A 19,285-nucleotide genomic window follows, 5' to 3' on the forward strand; every position below is an offset into this window, starting at 1 on the left:
TGTCCAACTCTTTGCGACCCCATGGGCTGTAGCCTACCAGGCTCCTCTGTCCATGGGATTTTCCAGGCAATAGTCCTGGAGTGGATTGCCATTTCCTTCTCCAGGAGATCTTCCCAATCCAGGGATCGAACCCGGGTCTCCTGCATAGTAGACAGATGCTTTACCATCTGAGCCACCGCATCCCTACTTCTCCGTTTATACACAGGGTTCCTCAATACACATATGAATATGGGAGGTCAGGTCAGAGTTGGGACCATGAACACTTCGGGATTTGGGCATCAATAGAAGGTAGAGGTTAGGAGAACTGGCTCAGATTGGCCTGAAAGTAAGTCCCTGAATCTACCAGGAAATAACCTACCAATATTTACTGGTAGATGAGAAGAAACCTACTTCTCCAAGCTTCAATTTCCTCTTCTGCTAACTAAAGGCTATTATCTATTAGATAACTATTACATGGGCTTCCCTGGCTTAGCAGTAAGAATCTGCCTGCAACACAGAAGACACAGGTTTGACCCTTGGGTCAGAAAGATCCCCTGAAGAAGAACCCACTCCAGTATTCTTGCCTAGGAAATCCCATGGACAGAGGAGCCTGGCAGGCTACAGTCCATGGAGACACGAAAGAGTCGGACATAACTTAGCAACTGAACAACAATAACAACAAAATGGCTTGCAAAAACCTAACTGAGTCTGTCTCTTCTAGAACACTTCAGTAGTTTCTCCTCATTGTGCGTTCAGAGTCCAAAGAGTTATAATACTGACCTTTGCCCTCGTTCTCTCCCCACTACTGGATTTATTTTGTTGTTACATTGTGTAAAGGGCTGGTTATCAAGGACCGAAAATGGACGAATATGGTGGACATAAATAGCACATGAAGACTTAGAGATGGAAAGTGCCAACCTTTTCCAAAGAAAAGTCTAGATAACAGGCTACAAGACTGTGCAGCCTTCATGAGAAAAGTAGAGAAAACAATTTCCCTCGGTGCTTGCCACAGAAAGGAAGAAAAAGGATCTGGAAGACGAATAAAAGTATCTAAAAAACATAAAAGATGAATTGATGGGAAGGACTTGCGTGACCACTGCAGGGGCGATAGGTGGAAAAAGTCAGGCTGTTTTAAAAAAATAATAAACCATGAAAAAGAATGGAGCAAATAGTCATGGAAAAAAAGTGAGATCACATAAAAACTTTCAAGAGTGGCCTGAAAAAAAAAATAAAGACTTTATGCGTTGAACAGGAGGACTCTATTCGTACCACCTGTGGAGAGTAATTGGCATTGGCTGACTGGAGGGGTTTGTTTTGCCTTCTTGGCAGGAGCTGAATTGTTATGTTAATATTCCGTTGGCTAAGTGTAAAGTATTGAGTTTGAATAGAAAAGGGTTTGCAGAAGGGAAAATTCCCAGCCTGGGGTTTTCGCTTTGACCAAAGAACTCTTCAGGAGCTTCAGACTCCCCACTCAGATTCTAAAAAATAATTAGTATCATGACAGGCATCTCCAGCATGGTGCGAAAATGAATACCGTTTCCACTAGGACCTTCTCCCCAAGGTGGTTTACAGGCGGAGTGTATCCTAAGATTTAGACCCAGGACCCCATCTGGGGCCAAGGGCAGATCCCTTGGACCGTACAGCATCACAGCACAGATCCCAGCATCCACCTTTCTGCATTTACCTGGACTCTCCCTTCTCCATTAATACTGGCTTCTCCTTAGAGGTCTCTGTGCTGACTCGGGTCTTCATATATTTTAATTATCTTGAACAGAGTGAGGCCAGAACCCTAGGGTTGTTGTTCAGTTACTAAGTCATGTCCAACTCTTTGTGATCCCATGAATTGCATGCAGCATACCAGGCTTCCTTGTCCTTCACTATCTCTTGGAGTTTGCTCAAATTCCTGTCCATTGAGTCAGTGATGCTATTAACCATCTCATCCTCTGTTGCCCCCATCTCTTCCTGCCTTCCGTCTTTCCCAGCGTCAGGGTCTTTTCCAATGAGTCAGCTCTTCCCATCAGGTTGCCAAAGTATTGGAGCTTCAGTTTCAGCATCAGTCCTTCCAATGAATAATCAGGGTTAATTTCCTTTAGGATTGACTGGTTTGATATCCTTGTTGTCTGAGGGACTCTCAAGAGTCTTCTCCAACACCACAGTTTGAAAGCATCAATTCTTTAGAGCTCAGTCTTCTTTATGGGTACTCGAGTTAAAATGGCCTAATAGTTAATGCATGATTCAAATGTGTCTGTGTGTTTTTTTAATTTAAGAACTATTGAGTCATTTGTTTGGATTTTTTTTTTTTTTCCTTTTTAGGAAGCAGTGTCTCTCTGAATTCCCAGGACCACCTACAGAATGACTTTTGTCAAGGTCTATGATGTCCTGATGTCTAATTCCAGCTAGGTGCTGGTGAAATCTAAAAGTTTGAACTAATTTACACTAATTTGTGATTGACTCATGACCCCTTAAAAGTTGCAGTCTTCAGGACTGCAAAAATAGATTTCTTCCTTAATTGCAAATGAGCCTATAGCGGCAAATGACCTCACACCTCCTCCACCCACCCACCTCTGTTACCACCTTCCTCAGGTTGATGCCTCAGTTCACAGCATCTTTCCTCACTTTCACTCCTTGCACAGGTTTTTCAAAAAGTGTGACTTTTTTTCTTTCATGGCAGTGAAACAAGAATTCGGTTGAAATACCACATAATTAAACCCCATGAGTTAACCACAAGGTTTATAAATCTAATAAAGAAAATCCATGTAAATAATATAAAAGTTTGTGAGCCAGAGATTTTAATTGAACCATTTACTCCCCAGGAGCAAATTAGTCAGCCAGAGCTATAAAAACTCATTAGATCACTAAAATTTCATTCGGGCAACCACTTTACATTCCAGAATTTTTACTGGGCCTCATTTCAGCATACAGTATCATATCTAAGTAGTATCTAATTCAAGAATTTTCAAACTATGTTCCAGCAAATGTTGATATCCACAACATGGTCTAAGATTTAACACTGCTAAAAACTGAACAATGACAGATTTCTTCCATAAAAAAGATGTTCTTTTATGTAATTGTTTCCAACTTTACCACATCAATACTTCAGTATAGATGATAAATTCTAGTTGACTCCAATGTAAGGGCCCTTAGTTAACATTTAAAGTGTCCTCTTTGGAAATCCACACTCAAGAAGTTCATTAGCAGAAGTTCCCTAAGAGAGACCACACCACAGAGGTAATTAATACAGAGCGTTTTAATATCACTGTACTTACCCCAAGGAAATGACAACCCACTCAAGTATTCTTGCCTGGGAAATTCCATAAACAGAGGAGCCTGGCAGGCTATAGTCCATGGGGTTGCAAGGAGTCGGACACAACTGAGTGTGCACACACCATACTTACCCCAAGGTTTAATAATTAGCATAGGTTGTATCAGAGATCATTCTTAATTGAGAAAAAGGATGATGTTTAAGTAAGGACAGATAGAAAGTACATATGAACCACTCTGCACTCCCACAAGTAGAAAGTGAAAAGTGAAAGTGAAGTCGTTCAGTCATGTCTGACTCTTTGCAACCCCATGGACGGTAGCCTACCACGCTCCTCCATCCATGGAATTTTCCAGGCAAGAGTACTGGAGTGGGGTGCCATTGCCTTCTCCAGAGGATCTTCCCAACCCAGGGATTGAACCTGGGTATCCCGTATTGTAGTCAGGTGCGTTACCGTCTGAGCCACCAGGGAAGTCCCCACAAGTAGTTCAGTTCAGTTCAGTTCAGTCACTCAGTCGTGTCCGACTCTTTGTGACCCCATGAATCGCAGCACGCCAGGCCTCCCTGTCTATCACCAACTCCCGGAGTTCACTCAAACTCAAGTCCATCGAGTCACTGATGCGATCCAGCCATCTCATCCTCTGTCCTCCCGTTCACCTCCTGCCCCCAATACCTCCCAGCATCAGAGTCTTTTCCAATGAGTCAACTCTTCGCATGAGGTGGCCAAAGTACTGTAGTTTCAGCTTTAGCATCATTCCTTCCAAAGAAATCCCAGGGCTGATCTCCTTCAGAATGGACTGGTTGGATCTCCTTGCAGTCCAAGGGACTCTCAAGAGTCTTCTCCAACACCACAGTTGAAAAGCATCAATTCTTCGGCGCTCAGCCTTCTTCACAGTCCAACTCTCACATCCATACATGACCACAGGAAAAACCATAGCCTTGACTAGACAGACCTTTGTTGGCAAAGTAATGTCTCTGCTTTTGAATATGCTATCTAGGTTGGTCATAACTTTCCTTCCAAGGAGTAAGCGTCTTTTAACTTCATGGCTGCAGTCACCATCTGCAGTGATTTTGGAGCCCAAAAAAATAAAGTCTGACACTGTTTCCACTGTTTCCTCATCTATTTCCCATGAAGTGATGGGACTGGATGCCATAATCTTCGTTTTCTGAATGTTGAGCTTTAAGCCAACTTTTTTGCTCTCCTCTTTCACTTTCATCAAGAGGCTTTTTAGTTCCTCTTCACTTTCTGCCATAAGGGTGGTATCATCTGCATATCTGAGGTTATTGATATTTCTCCCGGCAATCTTGATTCCAGCTTGTGTTTCTTCCAGTCCAGCGTTTCTCATGATGTACTCTGCATAGAAGTTAAATAAGCAGGGTGACAATATGCAGCCTTGACGTACTCCTTTTCCTATTTGGAACCAGTCTGTTGTTCCATGTCCAGTTCTAACTGTTGCATCCTGACCTGCATACAGATTTCTCAAGAGGCAGGTCAGGTGGTCTGGTATTCCCACCTACTTCAGATTTTTCCAGTTTCTTGTGATCCACACAGTCAAAGGCTTTGGCATAGTCAATAAAGCAGAAATAGATGTTTTTCTGGAACTCTCTTGCTTTTTCCATGATCCAGAGGATGTTGACAATTTGATCTCTGGGTCCTCTGCCTTTTCTAAAACCAGCTTGAACATCTGGAAGTTCACGGTTCACGTATTGCTGAAGCCTGGCTTGGAGAATTTTGAGCATTACTTTACTAGCGTGTGAGATGAGTGCAGTTGTGTGGTAGTTTGAGCATTCTTTGGCATTGCCTTTCTTTGGGATTGGAATGAAAACTCCACAAGTAGGGTATGTATCAATACCAGCCAGGGAATGGCCAGTGAAAGAAACCACTCTAGGTATTTCAAGCAGGAGGGGATGTAACCCAGGGATTTGAAGTTTTACAGACCTGTTAGATCTGGGGAAGTGAAGGTCAGAGAAGCTCCTTTGTAGAATTCAGGAGTTGAGGAAGTGCATGGATCAAACATCAGGGCAGCTTATGATCTCCATTAGTGAGTGAGGTTGAGAGGAATGCCAGGAAGCCAGTCCCCATATCTCACATATAGACAGCAGAAAGGCACGTCCCTGGCTGCAGCTGCCAATGGGAAATATGGTTTATCTCTCCCTTTTACCTTCTCACTGACTATAAGCCAGAGCTTCTGCTAGCAGGACAGTTTTTTGATTTGTTTGGTTGGTTGGTTCATTGGTTGGTTACACTGGGTCTTCTTTGCTGCGTGGACTTTCTCTACTTGCAGTGAGCAGGAGATATTCTTTGTTGTGGTGCATGACCTTCTCATTGCAGCGACTTCTCTTGTTGCAGAGCACAGGCCCTAGAGCTCAGGCTTAGTAGTTGTGCCATCCAGGCTTAGTTGCTCCGTGCTTTGTGGAATCTTCCCAGATCAAAAATTGATCCTGTGTCTCCTGCATTGACAAGTGGATTCTTTACCACTAGATCACCAGGGAAGCCTGCAGGTGAGTTTTTGAAATGTAGTTTCCTGGCTTCTAGCCCCACCTAGAAAAGGAGAATCTTAAAGAGTAAAGATGATTTTGCTTATTCACAAGCATTATCAGGCACAGAGTGTAAGAATCTGGCCTGCCCCATGATGGAGAGGAAGGAATTCTCCTTTACCTTTCTAGATACTTTTGGCTGGTCTAAGAATTAAATTGGCTTGACATGAGACAGATTAAGAGAAGAAAAACAAATGTTTAACAACATGTGTACATGACAGGGACTCAGGAAAAATGAGTAATTCTCTGAAATGGCAAAAGCATCACTCACCTTAAATATCATTCTCAGCTAGGACAAAGAGAACACTGGGGGTTAGTCATTTGGGACTTCAGAGGGGAGGAAGGCGATTGACATGGAGATGGAAAAGCAAAGGTTTGGTAAATGTTTACTGGGCCAGGCAGAAACAGTGGAACATAGAGTGGACTCTGATCTATAGGCCCTGTCTAGAGTTTCCCCACCACACCTGCCCATATTATTGCAGAATACACAGAAGAACTATACAAAAAAGATTTTAATGACCCAGATAACCATGATGGTGTGATCACTCACCTAGAGCCAGACATCCTGGAGTGTGAAGTCAAGTGGGCCTTAGGAAGCATCACTATGAATAAAGCTAGTGGAGGTGATGGAATTTCAGTTGAACTGTTTCAGTTCTTAAAAGATGATGCTGTGAAAGTGCTGCACTCAATATGCCAACAAATTTGGAAAACTCAGCAGTGGCCACAGGAATGGAAAAGGTCAGTCTGGATTCTAATCTCAAAGAAAGGCAATGCCAAAAAATGCTCAAACTACCACACAATTGCATTCACCTCAGTTCAGTTCAGTCGCTTAGTCGTGTCCGACTCTTTGTGACCCCATGAATCGCAGCACACCAGGCCTCCCTGTCCATCACCATCTCCCAGAGATCACTCAAACTCATGTCCATCGAGTTGGTGATGCCATCCAGCCATCTCATCCTCTGTCATCCCCCTTTCCTCCTGCCCCCAATCCCTCCCAGCATCAGAGTCTTTTCCAATGAGTCAACTCTTCGCATGAGGTGGCCAAAGTACTGTAGTTTCAGCTTTAGCATCATTCCTTCCAAAGAAATCCCAGGGCTGATCTCCTTCAGAATGGACTGGTTGGATCTCCTTGCAGTCCAAGGGACTCTCAAGAGTCTTCTCCAACACCACAGTTGAAAAGCATCAATTCTTTGGCGCTCAGCTTTCATCACAGTCCAACTATCACATCCATACATGACCACAGGAAAAACCATAGCCTTGACTAGACAGACCTTTGTTGGCAAAGTAATGTCTCTGCTTTTGAATATGCTATCTAGGTTGGTCATAACTTTCCTTCCAAGGAGTAAGTGTCTTTTAATTTCATGGCTGCAGTCATCATCTGCAGTGATTTTGGAGCCCCCCCAAAATAAAGTCTGACACTGTTTTCACTGTTTCCCCATCTATTTCATGTGAAGTGATGGGACCATATGCCATGATCTTAGTTTTCTGGATATTGAGCTTTAAGCCTTACAGGCTAGCAAAGTAATGCTCAAAATTCTTCTTCTTTATTGACTATTGCCAAAGCCTTTGACTATATGGATCACAACAAACTGTGGAAAATTCTTAAAGAGATGGGAATACTAGACCACCTTACCTGCCTCCTGAGAAACCTATATGCAGGTCAGGAAGTAACAGTTAGAACTGGACATGGAACAACAGACTGGTTCCATGTAGGAAAAGGAGTACATCAAGGCTGTATATTATCACCCTGATTATTTAACTTATATGCAGAGTACATCATGCAAAATGCTGGACTGGACTAAGCACAAGCTGGAATCAAGATTGCCAGGAGAAATATCAATAACCTCAGATATGCAGATGACATCATCCTTATGGCAGAAAGAGAAGAGGAACTAAGGAGCCTCTTAATGAAAGTGAAAGAGGAGACAAAAAGCTGCCTTAAAACTCAACATTCAAAAAAACGAAGATCACAACATCCGGTCCCGTCATTTCATAACAAATAGAGCAGAAACAAAGAAAACCATGACAGACTTTATTTTCTTGGGCTCCAAAGTCACTGCAGACAGTGAAGGAAGCCATGAAAGACACTTGCTCCTTGGAAGCTATGACCAACCTAGACAGCATATTAAGAAGCAGAGACATTACTTAGCCGACAAAGCTCTGTCTAGTCAAAGCTATGGTTTTTCCAGTAGTCATGTATGGATGTGAGAGTTGGGCTGTAAAGAAAGCTGAGCGCCAAAGACTTAATGCTTTTGAACTGTGGTGTTGGCAAAGACTCTTGGGAGTCCCTTGGACAGCAAGGAATCAAACCAGTCAATCCTAAAGAAGATCAGTCCTGAATATTCATTGGAAGGACTGATGCTGAAGTTAAGGCTCCAATACTTTGGCCACCTGATGTGGAGAACTGACTCATTTGAAAAGACCCTGATGACTGGGAAAGATTGAAGGCAGGAGGAGAAGGGGACGACAGAGGATGAGATGGTTGGATGATATCACCGACTCGATGGACATGAGTTTGAGCAAACTGCGGAAGGTGGTGAAAGGGACAGGGAAGCCTGGCGTGCTGTAGTGCATGGGGTTGCAAAGAGTCGGACTCAAGTGAGCAACTGAACTGAAGTCATTTGGGACTTCAGAGGGGAGGAAGGCAATTGACATGGAGATGGAAAAGCAAAGGTTTGGTAAATAAATGTTTGCTGGGCCAGGCAGAAACAGTGGGACATAGAGTGGACTCTGATATTTAGGCCCTGTCTAGAGTTTCCCCACCACACCTGCCCATATTACTAGCAGGTATCGCTGGTGATATCTCTGCTCCTAAAGAGGCCCTCTGTCTGTATCTGTTTAGGCACTTATTGTTTTCAGCTCAAAATAAATCTGTGATTATGAAAATGGTCTGTATTTTACACTGTCCAATATGGAAACCACTAGCACCAAGTGGCTAGGGCAATTGAAGAATTTTATTTTTATTTAATTTAATTTTTTTATTTTAAAATTTATTTATTTATTTTTGGCTGTGCTGGGTATTTCTTGCTGCGTGGGCTTTTGTCTAGCTAACAAGCGTGGAGGCTACTCTCTAGTTGTGGTGAATGGGCTTCTCACTGCAATGGCTTCTCTTGTGTCAGAGCACGGCTTTAGGACATGCAGGCTTCACTGGTTTCGGCACGTGGACTCAGTAGCTGTGGGCTTAGTTGCCCGCTGCCCCCTGGCGTGTGGAATCTTCCTGGACCAGGGATGGGAGCTGTGTCCCCTGTACTAGCAGGCAGATTCTTAACCACTGGACCATCAGGGAAGTCCAACTTTTATTTATTATTAATTAACTTAAATTTAAACTTAACTAGCTACAAGTAGCTCATGGCTACAGGAAGGGGCAGTACAGGTCTAGCACTCTTGACCCCAGTGCCCTCTCCCATTCCATTTAGTGGAAGATACTGTCTGATTTGACAAAAGATGTCCCTGATCCTGCTATCTGAATATTTGTTGTATTTACTATGTGTTGAAGGTACTTGTTAGAGTGATTCTCTGATGGAATTGAAGGGAGGGTTTCACTGCATTTAGAGAATTGGTCATCTGATTGTTCTTTGTCCCAGCCTGCTAATAAACAACCGTTGTAGAGTTCGCTGAATTTGGTCTGAGACTTGCTTCTACCTTAATGGACTATGGTAGCGAGGTGTCTGGAGGCCAGATATCCCCCTACAGAACCTAGTCATTGCAACGACTACTTAGCCTAGTGAGTTTGCAGCTTGCACTTTTTTTTTTCCAGAAATGTTTCCCAGATCTTCAGACTCTGCAGTATCTTTTCTGTCAGCAAACATTAGCGATAACAAAACAAAGGCTCCATAAATATTGAGTAAAATCCAGATAAGCTAGTTGCCCTCCACAGAATACTTTTTTAATGTGAGCATATGCTCATGGTATTTTATTTTTTAAAAATTCTTACACCTAACACAGATCTCTTATGTATAAAATTGTTTCTAATTTATATGGTTGAATCTACATTTTGTAGTTTTACAAAGACAGCCCAATATTCTATAAAAGAACTCTGACTGCCATGTGTCGTACTATTTAGGGAATGATAGTCCTTCCATATATAGGCACTGAAAAGTTTCCCTCGATTTAGTCTCCCAAATTATGGGATCGTTATATTGTATGAAAGCGGTTTGTTTCATGAACACCTGACATATTTTTCTGCCATACTGAAAGAACATTAGCAAATGAGACTGTTTATTTGTTTGCCTATCAGATTAAGGGAACACTCATCATTTAAATGTTACTGTTCTTTGCTTTTCTTACTCTTGAACATTTTCTATCCAACTGCTTTTCTGCATGTGTCATCATTTAAAAATTGCTCACCAGATCTCAGAAAGTGACGGTACTTATTAAGAACTGACTCTCATGGAAATGATGCCACATTATTTATTCAACACTCGGGGAATTCAGTGTACACAAACTTTGGCCTCCTCATTAATTCTCTCTTTACCTGATGGCAGATAACGCTAGCTTGGAGTTGTCTACAGAATACTGTAAAATTTAACCTACAGCAAAAAGCCTAAGGAAACCGGCCACTGAGGCATTTGCTGAGTCAGCAAACCTTGTATTATTGCTAGCTGAATTATTCTTCAGCCTCAGCACCATTCATATCTATACCGTTGCATACAGGTCCTGGAGTGTGTGATTTGCAGCTGCAGTGATTCTTTGCAGGCATTCCCTAGGATCACGGCCCTTCTATTAGATGCTCGTCTGACTGTGGTCCAAGGGCCAGGCCAGAGGGAGGGCCAGCAGGGCGGGAAATGTGTACCCGTTTCTGTGGGGTATCTCTCCAAAGAGTTTGGCATGGAGTTTGGGGGAGGTGGGTAGAAAGCAACTCCTCCTTAGATGTCTGTGAGGAAACAGATGGTTTGTCTGGTTACAACTACCCAAGTCACCTCCCAAGGGTAGAGGAGAAGCAGAAGGGGACAGGAAGAGACTCAATCCACAAATACTGAAGGTCTCCTTGAGATGCCTTGGGGGACCCCAGCATTCTGGCTATGCATTAGCACATTAACTGTTTTCTTATTTAGGGGCCTCCCTCATTTAGTGTCTTTTTACCCAGAGTCCTGCAGACAGTCAGACTGTGTGTACAGATGATGTTTATTTATTTATTTGGCTGCATTAGGTCTTAGTTGTAGCATGGGGGGATGTTCGTTGTGGCACACAGACTCTCTAGTTGCAGCGCACAAGCTCTCCATGTCATATGAGATTTTAGTTCCCCAACCAGGGATCAAACCTGCCTCCCCTGCATTACAAGGCAGATTCTTAACCACTGGACCACCAAGAAAGTCCCACGAGTGATGTTTATACCTGTTGACTGACATGACAAAATGATACTTTCAGGTTAGCCCTCTGTTTCAATTGGTCAGTGCTTCCCTGATAGCTCAGATTGTAACACGTCTGCCTACAATGCGGGAGACCTGGTTTCAATCCCTGGGTTGGGAAGGTCTCCTGGAGAAGGAAATGGCAACCCACTCCAGTATTTTTGCCTGGAAAATCCCATGGACAGGGGAGCCTGGTAGGCCACAGTCCATGAGTTGCAAAGAGTCAGACATGACTGAGCAACTTCACTTTCACTTTCTTTCACTCGGTCTCATTCAGTTTCTCGTAAGACCATATTAGGCTTTGATGCAACACCAAAGACTCTGAATCAGTGACTCTGAATGAGTCGCTAAAGACTGGCTCAGAGTAAGCTGCCATGATAACCTGACTTATATGAAAATAAATCCATCACTTGCTTCAGTTGAATTAGCAAACCTGCTGCAAGAAGCACTGAGATCCCAATCAGCGGCCATCTTCTTGAGTATTTCCAGGACACGTGAACACTTGATGATTCTCACCTTCTCAAAAGAACACGAGAGCCGTGGCCCAGTTCATGAGTTCAATCAATGTGCCTAAGTGGTGCATGAAAATCTTTATACTCTCTCTGCCCTGGGTAAAATTTGATGATGCTGAAACATTCTGTTTTGATTCTTAAATTGGAAGAAAAGATCCGATGAGGTCTTTTGCTGGCACTCGAATTACTTGTTTACATGGATTGATGGTGGAATTGGGCTGGCTTTTTACAAGAGTGGTTAAAAAGGGCTTCTGGATTGTAGTTCCTAAACAGGATTTGCGAGGCTTTTAATGCTTTAAAAGGCAGAGTTGGAAGCAGACTGAGCTGTCTATCAGGGTTGTTCTTTTTCTTCCCTCTCCTTTTAAGCAGACTTGAAGTTGTTCTTGGAGTTGTTCTTGGGGTTAAATTGACCTTAGATTGCTAAAGGGAGCTTGGTAGGTGCTTTCCCAAAAGCAGACCCTATGTTCCTTTGTCATATTGCTGATATTGATCTTTTGTCCCTGGTACCTTTATCCTGGGCTCCAGAAGGGCATTGCTAAAGCCTTCTTGTCTTTTGTCTTTGCAGGCTTGTTGATCGGTGCTGGCTGCGCCCTCTACCCTCTGGGCTGGGATAGTGAGGAAGTCCGGCAGACTTGTGGCTACATTTCTGGCCAGTTCGATCTGGGTAAGTTCTCTTCATGGGTAGTAGTCCTCTTAGAAGAGAATGTCTCTGATCTTCCACAGAAACAAAAGGTGGAAAAGGGACGGGAAAGAAAAACACATCCCAGGATTGGAGCCAGCAAACGTGGATAACGCAATACACGTACGTTCATTCCTCCAGGTGAAGAGCTGTTTATCTTGTGGGCTTCCTTGGTGGCTTAGACGGTAAAGAATCTGGCTGCAATGCAGGAGACCCAGGTTTGATCCCTGAGTCAGAAAGACCCCCTGAAGAAGGGAATGGCAACCCACTCCAGTATTCTTGCCTGGAGAATCCCATGGACAGAGCAGCCTGGTCAGGCTACAGTCCATGGGGTCGCAAAGAGTTAGACATGACTGAGCGACTACAGTTACTTATAATGTACTATGGGAAGGTCTGCCCTATGTGAAGACCTGTAGATACAAAGGAAAGAAATGGTCCATGCTCTGCTGAGTTTATATTCATTGATTAATTTATTCAAAATCACACATTTATGAGTCATTGCATGCACTAAAAATAACTCTGCCTGTGGAATTCACTGTCTGAGAAGACAAAACAAACACAGTGATCAAGAAAATGACAGTCAGGGCTGAGGAATCGAATAAAGCAGTTTCACTTCAGGGTAAATATAACTTTGTGAAAGAGATGGGAGGGGAGCAGAGTCTTGGAGAAAGTGATGCATGTGGATGAGAAAGTGATGCATGTGGATTATCTGCAGATGGACAGAAGCATGATGCAGGCCAGGAGTCAAGTTAAGCACAGCACAGGGATGGGGAGGGGAGAAGGGGGAGGAAAGCCCATCCAGGGACCATAGAGAGCCAAGGAGCAGGGAGAGGTCTGGTCAAGTAGGTCCCCATTCACACCTTGCTGAAGGACTCATGAACTTTTCTGTGTGCTAATCAGAACATTTCAGGTACGTCTCATTGTAGAGACATTCTACTTCCTTCAGTTCAGTTCAGTTCAGTCGCTCAGTTGTGTCCAACTCTTTGCGACCCCATGAATCGCATCATGCCCGGCCTCCTTGTCCATCTCCAACTGCCGGAGTTCACTCAAACTCATGTCCATCAAGTCGGTGATGCCATCCAGCCATCTCATCCTCTGTTGTTCCCTTCTCCTCCTGCCCCGAATCCCTCCTAGCATCAGGGTCTTTTCCAATGAGTCAGCTCTTCGCATGAGGTGGCCAAAGTATTGGAGTTTCAGCTTCAGCATCAGTCCTTCCAATGAACACCCAGGACTGATTTCCTTTAGAATGGACTGGTCTCAAGTCTTCTCCAACGCCACAGTTCAAAAGCATCAATTCTTCGGCGCTCAGCTTTATCTATAGTCCAACTCTCACATCCATACATGACCACTGGAAAAACAATAGCCTTGACTAGACGGACCTTTGTTGGCAAAGTAACATCTCTGGTTTTTAATATGCTATGTAGGTTGGTCATAGCAACTTATAAAAATGTTGTCCATAATACAACATGATTTGCACCATTGTAACTTGTGGTGGTTAGCAAATACTTGATTGAGAAACCTTCATTTACTTAACCACTTGTTGACTTCTTTCTAGGTGGATATTTTGTCTGTTTCAGTTTCTCTTATTTTGAAACATCTTGGAAGGAGTAGTTTAATGAAGAAAAGTCTTCTCTTGACTGAATTATTTTCTTAGGATGTTTTTCTAGAATTGGCGATAACTAGATTGACAATTATGAGTCCATAAAACACTTATTGCCAAATGATAGCCAACTTATTTTTCCATAATATATGGATTGACAGATTTTTTGGACAATGAGCACATAGTGAGTCACTAACTTAAACATACCTCTGCTTTTCACATTAATTTTTCCTAAGAAGAAAAATCTCAATGGAATTGGTCTTACAGCAGTATTACTATAATCCAAGTGACTGAAAACTTTTTTATGTTAGAACTTTTTTTTTTTCCTTAAAAAAAAAGGGGACTTCTCTGGCAGTCCAGCAGTTAAGACACCATGCTCCCACTGCAAGGTCTAGGGGTTCAATCCCTGGTCAGGGAACTAATATCCTGCATGCTGCTTGGTAAAAGAATTTATAGGAAAAAAATTCTGTTGGATACTGAGACAAATGGGCAGATGTGATATCATGTAAAATATCTGTGAATTTGAAAATGAAGCAGTTTTTGTTTGATTCAATGGATGACAAACACCTGCTTCCCTCTGAGAAATACTACTGGCTCTTTGGGTAGAGGAGATGGTGCTTGAAATACCACCCAATTTGCATGGGTAAAAAAATAAGAGATTTCTGTCTGCCCATCCTTCCCTCATTGAAGGCGACATTGTCCTGAGTCTAGATGAGTTTGTGATTGCCATGAATGCAGAGAAGGGAAAAATGCAGGCACAAAGTTAACTGCTAGCCTTTCCTTTTTTCTTTTCCCCAAACGCAAACCGTGTCCAAGGGAGATATTTCAGTACAGTGTTTAGCATCTTTCTCTCTCTAGTATTTGAGGAATTGTTCGCTGTTTCACCTGGGCCTCAACTTGGTGAGAACCCTGTTCTTGCTGGTGTCTAGCTGGTGTGTATTGTGTTATTAATTAGCAGATTGTAATGAAATGCAGATCCCGTTTTGCAATTTTTGCTACCATGCCCCAGGATCTTACATCTTTACAACATTGAGGATTAAAATTCTGAATGTCGAACTTAAAGTGAAAAACAAAACACTTGACTCTTTACTAGTGATAATAATTTCTTATGTTATAAACTTCTTTGGAAGGAATGATGCTAAAGCTGAAACTCCAGGACTTTGGCCACTTCATACGAAGAGTTAACTCATTGGAAAAGACTCTGATGCTGGGAGGGATTGTGGGCAGGAGGAGAAGAGGACAGAGGATGAGATGACTGGATGGCATCACTGACTTGATGGACGTGAGTCTGAGTGAACTCCTGGAGTTGATGATGGACAGGGAGGCTGGTGTGCTGCGATTCATGGGGTCGCAGAGTTGGACACGACTGAGCAACTGAACTGAACTGAACTGAAAGCCATTTTAGCAATCTCAAAATTACAGAATGTGTATGACTTAGGGAACTCAAACCGGGACTCTGTAACAACCTAGAGGGATGGGAAAGAGTGGGAGATGGGAAGGAGGTTTAAGAGGGAAGGGACATATGTACACCTATGGCTGATTCATGTTGATTATGGCAGAGATGAAACCAATATTATAAGGCAATTATCCTTCAGTTAAATATAAATAAAATCTTAAAAATTACAGCATGGTTTTAACTTTGGTCTTTTTATTTTTTAATTTCTCTTAGATTGGATGATGAGGAAAAAAAATCAAAACTGGCATTAGCTACAGAAAAAATGAGTTCTGGGTCCCTGGAAGAAGTATTTCGGGTTTATCGAGTTTCATTTCTCCAGGTTACTATTATTTTTGCAGACTCTGTGATCTTTTCTTCCAAAAGGAAACCTAAAGACATACTATGGCATAAAGACGCCATCATACTTATCCCACCTAACTCACTCCGTTTTCTGCCTTTATCAAAGTATTCCTGTTTCCCGGAACACTGATGAGGGCTAATCTTCAGTGAGTGAGTGAAGTCACAGATTCTGGAGCACCCGTGGAGGGACCCAAGAGCTGGGTTAGGAGCCACCCCCGGCATGGGGAGCATGAACATACTCTGTCAGGATGGCTCTGATGCCCAGTTTTAGTGGCTTACATACTGCTTGCCAGGGCCACACCCTGTCTCTGCTGCTTCTGTGAATCGGAGCTTGTTCCTGCTCCTCTCCATAGACAGCATGTGGATGTGTCTTTCCTCCCAAGGGTTGGCAAGTGTTGATGTTTTTAAGGTTCACAGCCTCCTTATTGTGGAATATGGGTCAGTTTCTTGGCATGCCATGACTGAACTGTGATTACTCTCTTTCGAGCATGTCCCGGAAGAAATCATCACTTTTGTTCCCACTTTGGCAGATTGTTTAAGGAGTGCATTCACTCAGTTATTCAACCAAAGAATATTCATCGGGTGCTTCCAATGTGCTAGGCCCTGGGCTGGGTGCTGGGCACATGGCATCAAAAAGGAATTTTAAAAGACAGTATTTATTCCCCTCGCGGATTTCCCCAGTGACTCAGCAGTGAAGAGTCGGCCTGCAATGCAGGAAACGTGGGTTCAGTCCCTGGGTTGAGAAGAATCCCTGGAGAAGGAAATGGCAACCCACTCCAGTATTCTTGCCTGGAAAATCCCATAGACAGAGAAGCCTGGCAGGTAACAGTTCATTGGTTCACAGAGAGTCAGACACGACTGAGCACAATGGCATTTGTAAGTGGAAGATGAGTCTAAGAAGAGAAAAGGCATCTCAGCCTCTGGCTTTTGTCAGATTTTGGTGCCCTGTGCTCCTTCCATCATGGAGTCTATGGTTATGGCTGTGCATGTGTGCTCAGTTGCTAAGCCATATCCATCTCTTTGTGACCCAATGGACTGTAGCCTGCCAGTCTCCTCTGTCCATGGGATTTCCCAGACAAGAATACTGGAGTGGGTTGCCATTTCCTCCTCTCAGGAATGTTCTCAACCCACAAATTGAACCTGCATCCCCTGCATTGGCAGGCAGATTCTTTACCACTGAACCACGTGAGAAGCCCATGGGCAGAGGGTCAGTAATGGTTTATATCTCTTGCACTGTTTCATTTCTCTTGAAAATTGATAAAGACAATCATCACGGTTGCCACTTGTACAGCACAAACCTTTTTCGACCTTCTGTCCACAACCATGGGCTCAGCAATGGTTTAAGCCATGCAATTGATAACCATGATGAGTCTCTTTATTAATTTTTAAAAGAAACAAAACATTACAAGTGATAATAATACATTGTGTTGCACGGCATCTTCATGTAATAAAAGCCCAGTAGTTGTTAGCTATTATTATTCACATTATTTGTACCGGACCATTTTTAATGAATACTTGCTGATAATCTCTATTCTTCCTTTATATTCCATAACAGCAAGTTGGGATTTACACACTAAGCATAAGGGCTTTATCATCAGGTTGTCCAATTGATTTAATTCATGCCTCAGAGATATTTTCATCCACCAAAGACTTTTTCTAATTATATCCTTATGATCAAAAGGAGTGTTTCAATTAATTTATCCTGCTAATTTGCCAAGTAAATTTGATTAATTATTGCTTTCATTTTGCTATTTAATTTGATTAAGAAGCCATCATGTTTCCTGTTCTTGAAATTATGCTCTCGGCTTCTCAAGAGTAGTACCATCAACTCAGAAAACTTGGAGCCTCGTGATTTCAGAAAAGATGGCAGTGTTTTCCAAATTTTCACTCCAGGGAAGAGATCTCTTCTGCAGTCTGAGCAATGACCATCCCATGTCTCTTTGAGCTCTTTGACTCCTGACTGGTGTTTTCTCTCCTCTCAGATTGAACTGCACTTGAAAAAAAAAAAAAGATTGGCATGTGTGGGGAGGTCAGCAGGCCAAAATGGGAACGAAAATAGAAAATTTCTTTTTTGAGCTGTCTCAAGCTCAGTGTTAGTGGGTACTTGTGAAGCTGAGTGACCCAGTTTTTCTGATGTGCACATAGAAGCCTCTACTTCTGCACTCAATAACAGGAGAAGCTGCTGTCGGCTTCTGTGACACTGAATAAAACAAATATCCCTTTGGCCAGAAGTGAGACGACTCTTTTGATTTATGTGGACTTTTGAGGCTGCAGATGAGGCTGAGCCTCTGCCCAGGGACTGCAGGCATCTGAGGTATGTGTGAGCCATGCTGGCCTGTTGGGTCATCCCAGAGAGTGGCAGGCAGCATCTGTCGCTCTGTTCAGGAAGAGACCCCTAACACTTGATGTGTTTCTGTTCATTCAGTTCAGTCCAGTTCAGTTCAGTCATTCAGTCATGTCCAACTCTTTGGAACCCCATGGGCTGCAGCACGCCACGCTTCCTTGTCCATCACCAGCTCCCAGAGCTTGCTCAATCTCATGTCCATTGAGTCGGTGATGCCTTCCAACCATTTCATCCTCTGTCGTCCCCTTCTCCTCCTGCCTTCAATTTTCCCCAGCATCAGGGTCTTTTCTAGTGAGTCAGTTCTTCACATCAGGTGGCCAAAGTATTGGAGCTTCAGCATCAGTCCTTCCAATGAATATTCAGGACTGATTTCCTTTAGGATTGACTGGTTTGATATCCTAGTGGTCCAAGGAACTCTCAACAGTTTTCTCTTCTCAAGAGTTTTGAACACCACAGTTCGAAAGCATCAATTCTTTGGTGCTCAGCTTTCTTTATGGTCCGATTCTCACATCCATGCTTGCTTACTGGAAAAATGATAGCTTTGACTAGAAGGACCTTTGTCAGCGAAATAATGTCTCTGCCTTTTAATATGCTGTCTAGGTTTGTCATAGCCAAGGAGCAAGCATCTTTTAATTTCATGGCTGCAGTCACCATCTACAGTGATTTTGGAGCCCAAGAAAATAAAGTCTGTCACCGTTTCCATTGTTTCCCCATCTATTTGCGATGAAGTAATGGGACTGGACGCCATGATCTTCATTTTTTGAATGTTGAGTTTTAAGCCAGCTTTTTCACTCTTCTCTTTCGCTTCATCAAGAGGCTGTTTAGTACCTCTTCACTTTCTGCCATAAGAGTGGTGTCGTCTGCATATCTGAGGTTATTTATATTTTCCCCTACTTGGTCATTGCTTAAAGGTAATCAATGCTCCCATTATGAGACTGCTCTTTGGGGGACTGGTTAGCGGTAAGGTGTTGCATGTGTATTGAGATTTAGCCAGAGTTCAAGTCTTTAAACCAGCAATAATTTCCACCTCCTCCAAGGCTATTATCTGGAACTCCTCCAAACTCTTGACACTCAAGTCCTAATCACTGGAAGTCACTTAGAACAGGGGTCCCCAACTTCCAAGATCTCATGCCTGATGATTTTAGGTGAAAGTGATGTAATAATAATAAGATGCACAATAAATGTAGTGCTCTTGAAACATCCTGAAACCACCCCCCTCCAACCTAGTCCC

At 43.0% G+C, this 19,285-nt stretch overlaps 1 protein-coding gene across 3 annotated transcripts in view; it reads left to right on the top strand.

Moving 5' to 3' along the window:
* LHFPL6 (LHFPL tetraspan subfamily member 6) overlaps positions 1–19,285 on the top strand; it is a 238,974-nt gene that overhangs the window by 199,727 nt on the left and 19,962 nt on the right. For all 3 annotated transcript variants that reach the window (XM_040267023.1, XM_040267020.1, XM_040267021.1), the window contains exon 3: positions 12,202–12,300. In XM_040267023.1, the coding sequence (XP_040122957.1) occupies positions 12,202–12,300 (99 nt within the window). The remainder of the gene's footprint in view (positions 1–12,201; positions 12,301–19,285) is intronic.

Source organism: Oryx dammah, unplaced genomic scaffold (assembly GCF_014754425.2).
Source record: "Oryx dammah isolate SB20612 unplaced genomic scaffold, SCBI_Odam_1.1 HiC_scaffold_24, whole genome shotgun sequence".
Lineage (NCBI taxonomy): Eukaryota > Metazoa > Chordata > Mammalia > Artiodactyla > Bovidae > Oryx > Oryx dammah.